The sequence below is a fragment of the Fundulus heteroclitus genome, chromosome 21 (genome assembly GCF_011125445.2).
Source record: "Fundulus heteroclitus isolate FHET01 chromosome 21, MU-UCD_Fhet_4.1, whole genome shotgun sequence".
Classification (NCBI taxonomy): Eukaryota; Metazoa; Chordata; class Actinopteri; order Cyprinodontiformes; family Fundulidae; genus Fundulus; species Fundulus heteroclitus.
In genome coordinates, this window is record NC_046381.1 from 31,264,200 (window position 1) to 31,282,937 (window position 18,738).

Below are 18,738 nucleotides of genomic sequence, written 5' to 3' on the forward strand. Positions count from 1 at the left end.
TAAGTTCCATCTAGTTTAAATAAAACACCAAACTGCTAAGGTTATGAACCAAAGTGATTTATCTTAAGCATACTTGAGCATTAAAAATCTATCTTTCCAGGACATCCAATTCAACATCTAGAAGAGCTGCGAAGAACTGCTGAGAATCACCATGACAATAAAGGTAAGAGTTACCCCAGTAAACATTTAAATATGCAAGTCGGGTAAAAGAAAAGCGTGAAAACAGGTTAACGTTCCTTAATGTTGGAATTAACTAATCCACCAGAAGGCGTTCGTTTTAAGAAGACCTGTCTATGAAATCACGTAGTTACAAACTTGTCAGTCCCCTTGCAAAATCATTAGTAAACCATGTAATAAATCTACAGTCAAGTGTTTCCTCAATGCCATTTTTGAAACCTTGCTTCTTGTCCCACATGGTGAAAACAACAGATCTTTGCCCAACTGCTTCTCTTAAAAACAGATTTCCTGTCGTCCTTCTACTTCTGCTCCTGACCGAACTTGTCTTTTTCTTTATCTGCTGTGTGCTTGGCACCACACGCTGAACGGGATTGTTATTGTTCTGACAGACTGGTCCCAAGTCCAGTCTAAACTCCTGTCTGTTTGCAAGTCAAGCTCACAGACTGGGGTCACCGCCTGCGCCAGAGACAAGCGAGATGAACATGAAAGGGTGCAGAAACAGTCTCGGCCAAGCGGCGAGAAAAGAATAATAAAAAAAAAACATCCTGGACTGAGCGAAACACCAATGACTTTTTAAATTGCTATTAGTAAGCACTTATGTATGTGTTTCATCAAAGCAAATTGTCTTTTGATGTTAGAAATATCAACGGGACTCCCTAGGGGGACTACAAGGAAAGGTTATTAGAGACTTACGAGCTGTTATTAAAGCCTTAATGCAGATGCAAGGGTTGCAGAAGATTCATTTGTATACCGATGAATTATTGAGAGGCAGGATTTAATCAGAGCTACAGATGTTGCAGTCAAAAGTGTTGTTAATCTCTCTTTGATTGCCTCTCAATTAAAAGACACTATAAAAATCAAACTGATTGTTGATTGCAGAGTTAATTATAGACACCAAATAAGAGAGTAAACAATAAAAAAGTGATTACTCTAGATTGGTTCTGTGATTATCTGACCGAGGTAGAAATGCTATTGTTCAAGAGAAACTATCATTTATCTGCATCACTTAAACGGCGTCACACAATTGCCCTGTCAGACAATACAGCTCATTATGGAACCAAATGAATATATGTCTCAATTGGAAAGGAAAGCGAGTTAGCTTTTTTTATTTAAGAAAAAATATTAAAAATTTTATGAAGCAGGAAAAAAAGCATAGCAATCACAAAATAAATAAAACATATGAGGATTTGATTTTTCATCATAAAGTTATGCAAAATGGTGAAGAAAAAGCAACACAATCTTTTGTTTTAGAATATCCAATAGGGGGGGATTCGGGTGGGATGGGGCAAAAACAGGTAGACAGAACTTCTTACACAGACAGATCTTACAAATAAGATTAATTAATAATGAAATAAATCTACATTTAAAGCTAAGCTGTACAGCAGAAGAGAAATACTGTGCAGATAAATATGCACTGTTCAAGTTTAAAAAGAAGAATTTTTAACACAATTTCAACCACAAATTTTAACACCTTCTGGGAACACTGTGCAAACTATCAACCCCTAAATGGAAAAAAAGTATGCACAGCATGAACCTACAAAAACCTGACCGCCCTCCTGACAACATGCAAAACGCTCTGTGTGGTGGAAAGCCCCCAACACGCCGTCCCCATGCTGAAACAAGGTGTTGGCGGCATTATGCTGTGGAAAAACCTTTATTTGACATGGGCAGGGAGCCTGGTCTATGTCGATGGGAAGATGTGTTAAGCCCAATTTATGGAAATGCTGGAAGAAAACCTGCAAAAGATTTCTGTTCAATTCATTTCAGTTGATCAGAGCACTTTCCCAGACAAGTCCGTTTGATGCTAGCGGCTATAAAATGCAGCCAGATTTCAGGACCCCCAGCCTGCAGCACTGAGCTACTGACTCTTCAGCAATCCATCTACAATCCATCTAAAAGAGCATGCATGTGGCGACAGTGGTAAGGAACGGCCCCTTTCTAACAGGAAGTGACCTTCTGCAGAACCAGGCTCAGTATGAGCAGCTATCAGCTCCCACTGACGAGGGGTTTCAGACAGGGGTGGTAAGCCAACTACTGGACAATTAAAGCTGGACAACGAGCCTAAAAATACAGCCGGAGATACAATGGAATGCTTTTAATTAAGAAATGGCCCAGTCAAAGTCAACACCTGAATCCAATTAACAATAGTCTGTGGTTATCATATGACAATTTCTTTAAATAAAAGCTTAAGGGGTGTGACTGCATATGCACGACATTGTGGAAAGTTACCCCTCACCTAGGAAATAAAACTTTGCCTGAGCCGAGATTGATGCCTCCCATGACAAGTCAACATCCTTAACCCCGCAACAAGGGAGGTGAAAACCTGATAAACTTTATTTAGAAGTGAGAAGCCTAACCTTTGTAGAAAAAGCAACCTGAAAATCCAATTCAGGACCGTGCAACAGGGACGCTTTCCAGCTAAACTTTGATGCTAACAAAACAGAGCAAAGGGAAAAGGAAAACACTGCTCTGTTTGTTCTTTTCAGGAGCGGATCTTTAAGGTTTTTCTCTCTCTTATTGCTGCCTCCTCACCAGACTCTCCAAAGCTGCCGAGCTGCCTGGGACTTTGGAGACTTTGAAAAGCTGAGATCCGTGAGCTTCATATCTTTCTCTCTGAGCTTCCCCCGACCCCCTCTCCTCTGCATTGCTCTGACTCTTACTTGCCCCGTTTCCAAGGTGCGTTTCGAAGCTCTGCTGGGTAAAGGGAGCAGCAGTCAATCAAACTGAAGCTTCAAAAGGTTTCACATTTGCTTCCCGTAATTCCCATGGAGCCTTGCAACCTGTCACACCGTCGTTCTAAAACGCAGCGCCGACTCCAGTCGCCCAAACCGCGCAGTCCCTCGGCATACGGAGAGGTTGACGTGTCAGCTGCCTGTCGAGAAATGAGGTCATTCCATTTTTAGAGGTCTGCCTTTTTTTTATAAGGTGAAACAAACCAATCTTAGGAGAAAACAATGTGCTCAGGTGCACGTACCTGGCTCGCTTTCGTGTAAACTTTGCGATAAACTGAGCCGAATCAGGGCCTCGCATATTAAGACGAAAGCAATATTTACATTTACTTTTATATAAGGTTTTGACAACAGTGAGCATAAACAAATCCTAGGCTTCCACCGGCGCTTCCTCAGCTTTACTGAGCCTGACAACATTGTCAAAACACCAGCAGAGCTGCCAGTTCTAATAACGCAGCAATAAATTGTCGAATGAGCTCTTGTTGCAGCGTGATCCCGCAGAGGAACTGTAAAACTGGATGTGGCAGAGTGGGCAGTATCTCTGAACGCCTACACCGAGCAGGGGTCCTCGTATCTCCTAGGGCTTTATTGGCTCAGGTCTGACTCATTGCGGCTTTACAGTCGCAGTGACCTTCCCATTAGGGCTCCATTACCAAAGGTCTATTAGAGGGGAGTGCGTACGGAGGTTATTTATCCAGCTGCAGCTTCTCACTCGCTGAAATTTAGTGGGTAAACAACAGAGCAGCTTACTAAGCATCGGCGAGTCATGGGTGAGTGCTTTTATTAAGGCATTAAATGAAAACGCATGCATACATAAACACACGGGGCATAAATGAGTTGAAGATACCGAACCAAAGTGTTGTAGCAGTAGCGGATAATTGAACTTTACCTCGTCTAACAAACGAGCGCCTCTCCCATAACATACAGAGAGCCGCCAAGTGCTGCGGCTCCAATTACCTGACCGGGTCAGGCTTATGAATAAAAATCTGGGACAGTGCGGTGGGAATAAGGTCACCGTGGCACTTGAACTGTGTTAACCTCACGAATATACACCAATCAGGACAAATATTATGACCACCTGAAAATAGCAAGCTGCACTCTATTTTGCTCTCTTTCTAAAACCATTCCTGACCCTTGTGAGCTTTGTGCCAGGGCCGATCTGGACTGGAGATGCCGCAATATTTTTTTTTTTTTTACTAATATTTTCACTAGTGTGTGTCAAAAGAGCATTCCCATGGATGGCAGGATTCAAGGCTTCCAAGCAGAACATCCCTCTAAGCATCACACTGCATCTGCTTGCCTTGTTCTCATAGCGCATCCTGCAGACCTGTGTTCTGGATGTAGGGAGGCACATACACACCCTCATCTGTTTGGTGTGAAAAAAAATGGATTCATCTGACCAGGCCACCTTCCTTCATCGCTCCATAGTCCTTGTCTGATGCTCACATACCCACCGTTGGCACATTTGTTGGCAGACAGGACTCTGCAGGTGTCAGTGGTCATAATGTTACACCTGGTCAGTGTATAAAAGGTTCAGATTTGCTTAAATGTGGTAGATGCTATGAAAGATAACAGTTTACATTTAATTAATTGTCCTTTCATATCAGTATATGAAAAAAATACACTGGAAGAAAAATCCCACTCTTCTCCAGGAGCATAATGATGAAGTTGATTCATCTGTCGGATGCAGAGATTAAACCTCACTTAGGGTTTAATCTCTGCATGCTCTCCCAAAGCAGCAGGAAAAGAAAGCTGTTCAGTTCCCGTGGCAACCGCTGTTGGTGCAGGATGATGGGCGGTGGTACTCTAAACTTCTCTCACTACAGCATCATGTTTTAACTTAAGCATTCACCGCAGCGTCAGGATTCAGGCTGAGCATGGGGCCACTGCTTTGTCATCTGGACGGAAGGACGCTAGCTGCTAGCATTGCTAGCGCGTCCAGATGGAAGAAGTTCCAACGCTATGGAGTTGGTCAGAAACTGCAGATGTCTGTGTTGCATGCGTACATCCAACTATGAAGGAGCCATTCTGTGCTCCAGAGTGCGACGAGTTACGTAATTAGGCGGTTCTGTTGCGTAAAACGAAGAAACTGCAGGCATGGAGCTGCTTTTCAGGAGACTACACGAACAACCCCTTTCACACTTTGATCATATTAAACCTAAAGCAAAAGTCAACCAACTCGTCAGGATTAAAATCCGTTCATCTCCCGTTTTTATAACAAAGGCTGACTGACAGCCAGACTGAGTAGTGACCTTCCATGGATGACCTTTATCTACCCCTCTTTTCCTTATCTTCACATGCCCAAATCATGTCATTGTTGCAGATTCATATATCACTTTAAATAGCAATACAAGACATGCAGGGAAAAAAAAAGGTGAATCAAAAGGTTTTAAGTGAAGTTTGCTCACTTGAGGTTTGTAAAGGTCAGAAATAATTGCAAATTCTGTTGTGCGTGTGCTTTAAACCTGACAGTTCCATTAAGATTAATTTAAAAATGCAAATTGCTGTTTAAGTTTATTGTGATAGGCCAGTGAAGGGATATTAAATCTGAATGGTTTTCAGGTTCCCTTCAGAAAACAGTAAATGAGAAGATTGAGGGAAGTAAGAAGCAGCGGATATTATTATATTTCAGAGGCAGCCGAACAAATACTGCAGGCAGGCACACAGCTGGGCTGGCATGCACAAGATATGCAAAGCAGGGAGGGGTGCAAAATAAAAACCAAGTGTCGTACATGTTGTGCATATTTGAAAACAAACCACTACATTCACAAAAGTTAATCCTGTCCCTGCAAATAAGCCCCGCATGCAGCAATCAATACTCAAAGCTCACATCCAGAACTAAACATAAGCTTCTGCGTATAATTAACATGAAACACCAAGATTTATTCTGGAAATAAAACTGCACAAAATGGATAGATCTGCATATTCAAGGCACTTTCAAAGTAGGGAAAGCACAAAATACAATTATGTGCAAAAATATAAAACCATTCCACACTTTGTCATACTTCAGAGCAGGGCTGGGTGTGATATCAAATGTATTCCCTGCGTCATGATTAGTGCCACGTACATGGGCCAGAAAAACGTCGGCCGCCCCCTCTGCCCACCCTGCAGAGGAAGGGCAGCGGCAGGTGCTATAGGAGGTCCGATATGGGCAATACAAAAAACATAAAAGAGAGATTGTGCAATACTGTGTTTTTAAGAATTGTTTGAGTGCGTACATTGTTCAGAGGTGAGCTGAGGAAGTGTGGCGACCTCATCCACAACGCAGAGACAACAGCAAGAGTTCACGAGTGTTCTATTAATATACAGATGACGTGTTTATAAAGGAAAACAGCTATAAAACATGTAAAAATAATAATACGAAGCTCCATTTCACCTACAAAACTGCTCAGATTTAAGCAAAGCATTTACACTGAGAAAAAGATGATGAACTTTATCTTCACCCTTTCTAACTTTGTCAAAGTGTGAGTCTGGCTGTATTAGTCAGAAGGAGTTTGTTCAGCCGTGTAAAACGGCCTTTACTCAGATCTCTGCTCTGCTGCGTAGGTAACTCACACTCAGAGAGTTAAGACCATTCGCTACTGGGACAGTTTGGTTCCTGTTGCTGTTTCTCTGTTAAATAAGTCTTGATGCTCTTTAGTTGTTTTTGTGATCTTACCCTACCTACTAATTTACTTTTTATCTACTCATTTATTTACTACTGTTCTTGGTATCATGTTCTTGCGTCTTAACATGCTCTTAACACTTTCCGGCATTTTAGCAATATCTGATGGTTTTTATTCATTTTTTATTTAAGATAAGATAAGATAAGATAGGCTTTATTGATCTCACATTGGAGAAATTCACATGTCACATATTCAGGTTTTCTATTTATTGAGGTTTTCTAACCATGTTCAGTGAGCTGCTGGGAGTACCTGTCAATGTATTGGTCTATGCTGTTTTGATCTGTCTTCTGTATGTGTCCTATGTGTTTTAATGTCTGTGCACAATGTTGTTTTTCAGACTGCAAAACCAATCTACCTACAGCTATCAATAAAATGACCTTAGTATTTAGATCATTGAGCTTAGTCTAAAAACTCTTTTTACTACTTTTCTTGCCTTAAGGATTATTTAACAAAGGTCACAATTGTTTAGCATTTATTTTAAACATTAAAATGTATAACTTTCTGTAACAAAACAGCACATGCGTCTGTTTTTTTACTGTGATTTTTTATTTTTTTTTTCTTTATATTTTTATTTTTTGCTATTTTTGTTTTTTTGCACATTTTGATCTATTTTTTCTGCTGCTGTTGTCTTGTCTGTTTTAGGGTTAGTTTGGAACAGTCTTTGTGTGATAAATACCACTGTAAATATGGATAATTTAAAGGTCATAGCTTCAACTTTTTCATCAAAACAGTTAATTTGAAGAAAAATAATACATCCACAGGACGTCTAGAGTGGTACAAAATAAAAATATACATTTTACTGAAAAATAAATATATAGTATATAAATAATTGTTTATAAATGTCGAGTGGTCCAAAATATCTAAATATTTACCTCTGGTTACAATGCCAACGTCAACGCAAAAGGATTATGCACCAATAGGAATAGACGGTTAAAGTCACGTGAGACGGAGCTCAGGCGTTGTCAGACCGTAGTAGCTCCGTGATAGCGCCGAGAAATGCTTTCTTCTCTGGGTTACATTTCTCAGATTCAAGTGGACCAAATAGAAGCAAACCGAGGGTGAACATTGGTCAAGCTTTTGAACATTGGGGCCGACTTAAGGAGGCAAAGGGGCTCAGAAGCCACACAAAGGTTGCCACTTTCCTTCTGGACAGCAAAGTTAAGTGTTTGCTAATGCTGACATAAGGACCTGGCAACTACCTAGCAAACAGTACAAATGAAGGTTGGAATTAGAGCTGTAGGTAGAGTTTCTTTTTTTGGTTTCTTTTTGTTTTTCTGCATACATACATAGATACGTATCTGTAGGTATGTTAACTGAACGTATATACATACAAGGGTAAAAACCTGCTGAGTTAGAGCAGATATGTTCTTTTTTAAACATAAATCAAGCCATTTAATGCCATTTTCTCTACATATTTCTCAACGGGTGTGAGACAAATTTATGGTGAAATTGGATGGAAAAGGAATATTTGCATTTCTTCTGCCAAACATCTGTGGAATCATAAAACTTTTATTTTAGACACGTGGATCTTTGGCTTTTGTTAAGTGCGGGCAGTATTCCCATATGGACTGATCTGGCTTTCGGAAGGAACAGAAGGCCTTTTTATTCTATATTTACTGTCCCGTGAGGGTTACAGGATGGAGATCCTTCCTCCCCAAATCCTCTTAAAAACAACCACCCACTTATCCTGGGGTATCTTTTCTTGATCACACACACAGCAACACTATTCCAGCCACAGCCCAGCAGGGAAAGGTCACAAGCCCCCCCAGTGACGCATGTCAATCACAGGAGGTGGGTATTATCCAATCCTTCACTAACACTCTCGAAGGCTGGGCAGAACACCAGAAAAGGGCTCCTCTGACTTCCCCCGATGAGTTTCAATGAAAGCCAACCTGCAGAACTCAGAAAAAGAAAAGCGTATCCGGACTGAGCAAATTAAACTAATGACTGTTATAAGGTCGAATCCAATTTGTTTTCCTCACATCAAAATAAAAGAAACAACTGTTTATGTGCTGAGAAAACTTTCCTGACATTTTCTAATGATTTCTCTATTCGGGGATTGGCCTGAAGCAGCCCTTCAGCAGCTGTTGCAAACAGATTCACAAAATTACAGTCATCTCTCCTGTGGCTTCCAAACAGATTAGATTATTTCAGTGCAAAGGTGAAATAGAGATTCAAAGTTACTGAGCCGACAAACTGTGCGACAAGTTCTTAGTAGCTTCCGACTGCAGCAGTAGATGAAAGCGTTGGTAATTTCCTGTAGAAATAGCAAAGTGGCTTTTTGCTGTCGCAACTTTACAGACCGGAGATTCATTATGTTGTGGAAATGGCACAGCCATACGCTGCTGGTACGCTCAAGTTAAAAACGAGTCTGCGTGAGTGTCCAGGGAGGATTACCTATGATCCCAGCAAAATGAAAAAAAGAGAGCGACAACTCTGGATAATATATTCTAACGCATGGAGAGTTACTGATAGGATTCTGATGTTCTTTTACTTTGTTTCTGGATTGCACCAGCCTGCTCTGGGAATGCCCTGTAGGATAAAACATGTGATAAAACTCTGTGTGAAACTCAGCGTTGCTCTGTGAACCAAGTGTCATCTCTCCCCAGCAAAAGTGCACAAATGCACTCACACCACTGCCTATACATAATAGATGAGATGTAAATCAACCAGACTGATGCAAATCACCGAGCCCAGAGCAGCTGGCTAGTCAGTCTCATCCCGATCACCAGCACAGTCCGAACGGGTTAGTTCTTTTGGTGCTGCAGGAAATCTCTACCTGTCGGGAGCTGGAGGACGTCCGTTGCGATGCTTGTTGACCTGGGCGTACAGCGCCTCCAGAGGCGGGCCGTTGGGGATGGGTTGAGGGCTCTGTGGGCTCTGGGGGCTCTGGGGGAGATGGTAGTGGTGGCTGTATGCGTCCACACTGATGCCATCTTGAGATGAGCCCAGCGATCCGATGCCAGCATAAGGGTGCTCCTCGTCCGAGCTGAAAGTGCGGCTCACGACATCGCGGATCTCTGCGTATTCCCTCTCCTTCGCCGGCTGCTCCCGGAGGTCCACAGTCTTGGGGTGGATTCTGATAAGAACATGGTTGAGATAAACATGAGACAAAAACGAAACCTCAAAAATCAGGAAGCTCTCATGTTTGATTAGGAAACGTAAAGCTCTGAATACTAACTGATTTAATGGTTAGAAATACTTTGGAAATAGATTTAAATGCATGCGTGTAAAGTTGCTCTGGAAAAAACAGATGAGCCATACAGCTTCATTTGAGCTAATGATTTTAACCTCAGATAGCGCGTGATAGAGAAAAAACAGAATTTCCTCACAAATAAAGCATGCTTTCCTTGACAGACATCAAGTCGACATAAAAAAAAAAATTATTCAACAATGGCTATGTTTACATGCGCAAAATTTCACAATCTGATTGAAATATATTCAGATTATTAACCAAAAAATAATCAGATTGTACCATTTATATGGGCACACAATCAATGAATCCAATCATAACGTGTGTTTGTATGTTGTAATATACTCTGACGTGCATTTTTATTCCGATCTGCTCTTTATTCCAATTACTTTTGTCCATGTAAACGTATTTGGTTGGTTTTTGAGCGCTACACCTGCTGTGTGTTTCTGGAGTGCTGTTGCTCCGCTGGAGTCATCAGCTGCATCAGTCCTTTGCAGAGCTTCTGCTGGCTTCTGACCAGCCTTTGTGTTCTACCTCAGTTTTTGAAAAGCAACTCTGTTCATACGTTTCTTATTTTATGAGCGCATGCCTGAAGACTACAACTATATAAATATATATATATATATATATATATATATATATATATATATATATATATATATATATATATATATATATATATATATATATAAATGGCTTGTACTTGTACAGCTCTTTATCAAATCTGACGACCCCAAAGCGCTTCACATTACAATCAGTCATTCACCCATTCTCACTCTGACGGTGGTGAGCTATGTTAGTAGCCACAGCTGCCCTGGAGCAGACTGACAGCAGCGTGGCTGCACAGTACCACCTAATTGTGCTAAATCTCACTGCAGAAAATGTAAATAAATGAATGGCAATAAAATCTGAACTCTGAAAGATGTACATGTCTCTCAGTTCTGCCTTTGTAGGACCCCTACTCTGACATAAAATATACTATACAGCTCATAATGAAGTCCAAGATTTTTGTCTTTTTTGTGTAATCGGGTTAAATCAGTTGTATTTAAACTATGGAATGTAAAGGAGATAATTGCTGTAATTTGATTATTTTTGTAAACCATGGACTAATCTGGTTAACAATACTGGTGTAGCCTCATTGTGCACATGTGATGTTGCTCACAGAGGTCCAATGAATGCCCAGACACATGGAAAATTAGGGGGAACATTGGCTACATCCAATTGGGAACCATTGGTATAGGTTTAAAAAATTGCTGTTCACGGACAGCTTCCATCCAGTCTGACTGACTGCAGAGTATTTTGCAAAGAAGAGTGGGCAAGAATGTCAATCTGTAGCTGTGCATGCTCACGCATGTAAGCAAAGCACGGCACCATGCTGATCCATTCCTTAGCATTGCAAATAAGAGAAGGTGGGAAGGAAATCTCCTTTTCTTCTCTCATGCCCCCTTCCATGTGGATAGTCCCCCGGGAGCGCTGCCATACAACGCAGCCTTTCACAGACCTTTCCTGTCTCACAGAATGGTTCCATGTGAATGCCCATCTGTCTGCAGCTAACAAAACTCACGCTGCATGTGTGTGAGGAGATCTGGCGCAGCGAGAGAAAGCAGACGGACAGTGGGGAGAGAGGAGGACTGAGGGCACTGAAGGCAAGGGGGTAGGGTGAGGGGGGGGTGGGTGAACTTCCACTGAGGTGACCCAGGAAACACCAGCCACCAAACTGTTCACTGGTTCCAGATGTCGGATGCGCTACAAGGGAACGCACTCATGCACACATAGATACAAGCAGGCAACCTCCTACTGCTGCCACAGCCTCCCTGTTACCTCAGGTCATAGCTGACCTCTGACCCCCTCCCCCACGGCTGCTCTACGAAGATGATTGGCAGGTTTGGACCGCAGCACAAATCCCCAGCAGAACTGCCTCTCCCAGGTCTGTGTGTTTTAATAACAGTAATCGCATTTCAAACAATCACCATTTTTCAGTGCCAGATTAACCCGATTCCCCACATCCTGTCCGGAGCCTGCCTCGTTTATTCCCAGCGGTCCACAATCCTATTTTCTTGGTATTATCTGGAGAATGAGATTTGGGAGGCTGATGCAATGTTCCAGGATGCGCCGTCATCTGTGACAGCAAGCTTATCCGTTGTGTTTATGAATATGTGAGAAGCTGGTATATAATAGCAAATTAGCAATTTAGAATGTTAAAAGTGGAGGGCTTTCAATTGCGCTTTGAAGAAATGACATTGAAAACAAAGCGTTGCACAAGCTTCTCCACCTGCGCAGTGATGTCAGATCTCTGTGGGGAATGAGGTGGAAATGGTATTACTGCAGGTTCATGTCATTCTCCTGGGATTTAGAGACCCGCTGGTGGTTTATGGACAAATCAAATCCATACAAAAACGCCTTATTGATGTTTGGGTTGAGGTAATGGCTTTGGCAAGTCTGGTAACATCAAGCTAAAGAAGAGACCTCCTTCCTAGTCTGCAGGAGTCTGAGATGAAAAAGGTAAATAAGCACACGTATATAAAAGGGTCGTTAGTAGCAAAATGAGTATTATTTTTAGCCATGTGGTAAACATTGTTATAAATAGATCCACTTGTGGTATTTGAAATGAAAACAGTCCTAATGTTTCTCTGACACAAAACAGAGAAATAAAAGAGGTTAAGTAGCCAACAGGACAACTTTCTGAGTAACATACCTTATTGTTCACCAGGCCAAGGGCTGTTTGTGCTCAGTTGACATTTAAATGTTAAACTAAAGTAATGAAAAGTCTGGGTTTGCTGTTGCAAGCATTTAATCAGGATTCAACATAAATCCAGCAATATAGAATAGTTCATTTATCACCTAATTCTTAAAACCATCTACAAGCAACATCTTAGCGCTGATAGCTCAGTCGTCTTCCAGTGTAGCCAGTGCAGTGTGCATGCAATGATAACTGCCCCTGATAGAGCAGCTGTCTGATGTTGGAGCCACCTTAAACATTCGGCATGCTGCGGTCAACAAGCCGTCATTAGCGCAGGGTGTCTGAGTAGCGCTGCATGGCTGAATGATGCTGTAATCGGACCCACGCTGCGACATGTGAGTAGAACTTGAAGTAGCTGTATAGATATGTCCCTTATATGGCGCCTTTGAATTGTGACACATCTCTGACATGTCCAAAACACACGTGGTACCCTGGCTTCGCTGGATATCAAATATGTATATGGATACATAAGGCAGCTATGCCACAGTTTGAAGGGTGTTTTAAGACTGCTAATCATGTCTAATCAAGATAATGACAGACTAAAGGTTTAGCAGTTATATTAAAAATGGGAAAACTTCACATAACTGCATTTCATATGCATATACATATACACATATAGTAGATTTCACTGCCAAGTTCTACCTGTCTAAGCATATGAAAAGCAACCATTGCAATCTTGTTCTATGCTCTGTATTTCAAAATACTCCCCCAGATGGTTTGAAAAACATCCGGCAATAAAGTTGTTCTGAAAGCAGACAAGAGTGCCAGAATGTGCCGGCCACTTTTCTGCTCATTAGCCTCAAACCTTCCACCCCTGCTAACAGTGTTTTACTTCAGCAACCTGTAACAGCTTCACCGCCAGCTCCTCTCCTTCGCCCGCGTTCTCCTCAGAGACCACCCCTGTTCTGTACAACATATACTCCATTAGCCAATTAATGGCCCAGTATGTTAACACTCTGGAAAGTGCGGCCCACACCAAACACATTATTACTGTACAGCCCCAATTACCGGCCTGTCTTCTCTCTCCTCCTCTAACCAGATATTACATTTAGCAAAGAAAGCAAGGTCGCTTAAAAAGTATCATGTAAGGGAGAAAATGGGACAACAAAGCATCCTGCTGTAGCTCTGCTGTGGGTTCTTTTTTTAATTAAACTTAGGAAACAAAAATATTCTAGTCGACCCTCAGTGTCACCAGTGCTTGTACTTTGAAACAAGAGGAAAAACAGCATTTCCCCCTAATCTTTTGGGATCGCTGCATTGGAAAGGCATTTTTTTCTTAGTAGATAGACGGTCTAGACAGTCGAATGCTAAGGCAACCAGGGCAGATCAAGTTCATTCTGTAATTGACTGACTGAATACGTCTGTCAGTCAGATGACACTTTACTGTTTTCCAACATGTCCAAATCAACTAAAACAACAAATAAGAATGTTACCACTGGTCAGATTTCCCTTCAGAGAGAAGGATCATGTCAAGCTGTTACAGTGTTTGTAAAAAGCTTGCATACACTCACCAAAAAGAAGACAAGTTTTTAATTAATCTTCAGCCTTTTGAGCTACACTTGGGCGTGGCCATACGAAAAAAATAGGACTTCATTTGTCAAGCAGCACAACCCATTTTGACACAATTTGCTTAGTTATTTTAGTTAATTTAATTTACATTCACTGACTTACAAGTAAAAACTAGGCTTTTAAATACTCCAGCAACTTTTAATAATATTGAGGCTGAGGGCATGCTTACCTAAAGCCCACATAATAAATGCCAAAACAAGTTTTCATGGGTATTTGGGTGTATAATTCTGCTGGATACCAAGTTATGTCTAACTTTAAACCAGTTGCTGTTAATTAAAGGCATACTGAAGAATTGGGGGCCAATCATTATTTTTCCTCATCCACTTTACAAAGACCCTCATGCTTGACAGTTTGTGAGGTGTAACTCTTTCCAACATACAGTAGTTATTCCTTGTAAACAAATAGTTCAGGCCTTGTCTTGTCTCCTCATCAGACCTTTCTCTACAAGGCATTCCACTTATCTACGTGGGCAGGTTTAGGTTTAAGTTGAAAATGTGTGGAAAAATGCTTAAAAGCTGGGTCCCTGGAAACCAGCCAGTTAAAAAAAGAAAAATAATATGAATATAAGAGGGGTCACATATCCAGTCACAATCATAAGAGAAGGGTGTAATTGGCAAGAAAATCATGGGGTGGACATATTCTCCAAGGTAAATGTGGGTGTGTGTACACAGTATATCTAGATGTGTGTTTTTTCTGACCAGGTGTGGATTATAGAAAGCTCACAACAAATTAAAATTTGCATTTAGATTCTTCGACTTGAAATTCACCCAAGTTGTTTGTTCTACAATCACTCTGAATGAAAAATTATGAAATTAATTGTTAAAAGCCCAAAAAGTGATGGCATTCACGCCCATGTTTAGTTTATGAGATCTTCTTAATGGCACTCTACTGTAGAAATAGACCGCTGGTGTAAAAAGGTCACCCAAAATCTTTATTCAAAGTTTCTTCACCTTATATATGTTAATTCTGATCTTAAGGGAGCAAGGTTCTGAGCGAACAAAGCTAGCAAACCCCAGCTCCATATGTCGGTCAATGTTTAATCTACCGTAAATGACACAAGAGTGAGAAGGGGGGAGGGTTGGAGGGGGGTCTTTGCTTTTATATTCATTCTCAAGTCAGCACACTCAGTAGTTTGAAAGCATGCCTCTTCAATATGGATTGTTTTGGTTGATGAAACAGAATGTGTTTGCTCTCTTACTCTCAAATTGAGATTCATGAAATAGATTTTTCTTTGCGGTACGCCTTCATCATAACATGCTCGCGGTATTCTGAAGTGCAGGTGGAGGGCAGAATGAATCTGAATCTAATCAAAGAACAGTAAATGACTCCGCACACAGCTGTCTGTGCAGAAACACAAGCCTCAGACAACCCATCTCGGTGTTGAAACTTGGCTTGTAATGCAATCACAGAGATAATTGTTCTGTTTTGTGGTGTTAATAATCATATTAACTTCCTGTAGGTATCAATATAATTACAAATCTCATCGTTCTTCTCGATCAGGCAGTAAGACCTTCCTTTGAACTCGCTCTGCAAATGAGATGCAGATACCATACTAAAAAATAATGAGATAGTTTGACAAAGTGGAACAATATCACTGGTAGCAAAAAAGGGGAGAAAAAAAAAAACATCAGGAAGGGAACAATTGAAGCAGATTGCTTTTTTTTCCCAGTGTAAAATTGTGACTGGAGGCCCAATATGCCTGATGTATATTAAACAAAAAAAAAAAAAGATTAACTCTTTTGGTAATTAGATAAGCAAGTTCTCATAGTCAAGTTTTTTTTTTAATCAAAAGCAAATTGTACGGAGTATTTTAGAAACAAGGGTCAGGTTGTGTTTTCCTGGCATCAGTAGGAAGTCTACTGAGAAAGAACAGAAAGCTGTCTCTTCTTTTAAAAAAAAAAGGGAAAAAGTCATCATCTGTGCTGTGGTCCTGGGAGAGGTAACAAAAAAGAGTGGCAGAGGACTGCTGGTTGCTGATTAGAAGTCAGGCAGAGCCAAGCAGATAACAGGGAGTGGACATCATAATCAACTGCTTCAGAGAAAGAGAAAATGGTGCTCAGCCCGGGTAGAAAATGGAGACGGAACAATGTCACATTTCTTTTTTTGCGTCCAATCACTTTGGACACAAAAATTAAATTGGAATGGACCGGAATGTGCAGAGATAAGCCAGAGACTGATAGAAGCTCAACCAACACCACACTGCCTGTGTGTCTTTCGTCCTTTCTCTTCCCCCTGATGTTATTGGATGAATGAGTCCTACTGGTTACTATGGATCCAATCAGGGAACTTGTTGAATCCATCGGCCTCTCAACATGAGCCAGTCGAATTATGTCTTTTGGGTACTGTCTGCAGACAAAAAGAAACCAGAAAATTGGCTTGCTCTGTTGGCCTCACTACACTATAAAAGCATCTGGGTCCTTTATTTAACCCAAATGCTGGGTTTGTGCCATTGGCACATGGCTTGGGTAGCTCTAACCAAACATTGGGTCAAGAATTGTGACCCAACTAGTTTGATTATAAAAGAGACAAGACAGGGTCTGATCATTCGTCACAGACCACGATTTGAAGTATACAATGACTTCACAGAACTGCTTCCACAGGGGGAAATAAGAAATCTTAGGTTGGTCAAATTTTGCAGCACAACAATGCTCAGGTGGGTTGAGAAATGATTTAAGCTAACACTAGAGAAAAAGTTGAGTCATTTGACAAAGCATTAACCTTTTTTCTGCTAGATTGGTGCTATTTAAGTTCAATATTCACACTCTGACTAGAAAACTAGTAATGAAGTCCATATTTACAAGAAACATTTAATACAATATTAAATATGGACTGTGAATTTTGTTGTTTAAATCTACATGTTTGTCAGAAAAAGTCTTCAAACCCAAGAACAGCTGTGGTGACACAGCTGTTCTTGGGTTTGAACCCACACTGGACCCTCCCATTTTCTGTTAGAGTTAGCATGTTAGTATGCATTTGTGTGTACTCTGGCTTCCTCTCATAAAAAAGGTTTTGTTTTTTATATTTTGATCTTTTTATTTTTATATTGCCCCGTCCAGGTTATACACCAGCTCAGTCTCAGTCCCAACTCCTCAAAAGTTGATGTTGGTCAAGGCCCCCTGCATGCAGATGCTAATGCCATGGGGGTACCCCTCTCGTCATTTATTGACGCACAGGGTGACTGACAGGTTGTGGCAGAAACTTGCAAAAATTTTACATGAACTGCAAACTGTGAAACTGCCCATCCCCTAAAACCTGAAGAAACACTAGCATATCTGTTACCATACACTACTAAAGCTAGCAACAGAAAATCTGTAGGCTAGAATTTTCGTTGCTTTGTGTCAACCTATCGTGCACCTGTCTTGTCAATATATTACAAGACAGGTCGCATCAGTATCTGATGCACAGGGGGCTTGACAAATATATTGATGAGTTGGGAGAGAGAATGTGTTGCATATACCCTTGTGACCACTGACTGCTAGATAGTTTTACTAACACACATGTAACCCTACAAGGATTTAGAAAATATAGGATATGAATGGCTACATAATCCCTTTTAACTCAAATAATAGTTGTTTAGCAACCCATGTCATCTTTTTAAACCATTGCTGGGCACTTTAGACGTTAGACACACTTTAACACACTTTGGGTCAAACTTCTCACTATCCACCCCGGGCCAAAGCCTAACAGATCAGGTCACATTGGACTTAGGGCTGGGTTAGAAAAATAACCCAAATTGAGTTGTTATTACCACCAGCGGTTTTTATATTTTGCCCCCCTGCAGGTTAATATGCTTCTGTGATGAGAAAGGAAACGACGAAGCACAGGTGCTTTGTAGAAGAAGAAAAAAAAAACAGCCAGATTTTAATGGAGAATATACTGCTTATAACCACTCATTGTGGCGTTGATGCATTACCCTTTGCTCCAGTAATGATGTCAAAGTTTTATGTACTCTCATCTCCATCATTTAGAGCCCACGTGACTCTGGATGGATATCAATTTGGATCATCTTTAACCTAAAATAAATGGATTGCGTCTGTGAGGATCACAGGCCAAACCATAATTTACAAGAATCATATTAGGGTCAGAGCATTAAATATAAGATCATAGCTCCTTTATAGCAGGGAACCTTTTATGAAATAATCTACCTCACCTCTTCACTGACTCCTATTTTTAATCACTTAAAGCACTTGTCAAAACTGTCTGCTCGAATTAATGATCACAAATGTCAGCTGAGCAGACACTTTGGGTGCAGCTACGGGCTCAAAAAGCAGCTTTATAAGCCTGAATTGATCAGTTCAATAATTTCTGAAAGGCACTCAGAGATGTCCAGTCTCTATGTCAGCAAAATAATCAATCAGCTCAGATTAGTTTTGGTGGACAGCTATGGCTATGGAATTAATCACCATAGGAGTGTAAAACAGCAGTGTCACCAAATAACACAGGAAATAATGGATGTCTGTACTGTCGGGCTCCTGAACCTTAATGCTGTGAATGTCGGCATGATGGCACATTGGTCTACTATTACAAATCACAATTTCCCTGAGGACTCTCGTTCCTTTAACTGAGGCACATTCCTAAGTGGGCCGAGAGATAGGATTTGGGAAGAGGTACAAAGAGAAAGAATAAGCTTGAGTTCCTGTATAGGAAACATGGTGGGAGCTCAGA

The 18,738-nt window shown here is 40.9% G+C and overlaps 1 protein-coding gene across 1 annotated transcript in view; it reads right to left on the minus strand.

Moving 5' to 3' along the window:
- The window catches only part of LOC105928002 (partitioning defective 3 homolog), a gene marked incomplete in the record, with an annotated part of 353,527 nt that overhangs the window by 90,833 nt on the left and 243,956 nt on the right, over window positions 1-18,738 (minus strand). Inside the window, 1 exon segment of the mRNA XM_036125173.1 lies at window positions 9,351-9,650. Coding sequence (XP_035981066.1) covers window positions 9,351-9,650 — 300 coding nt within the window.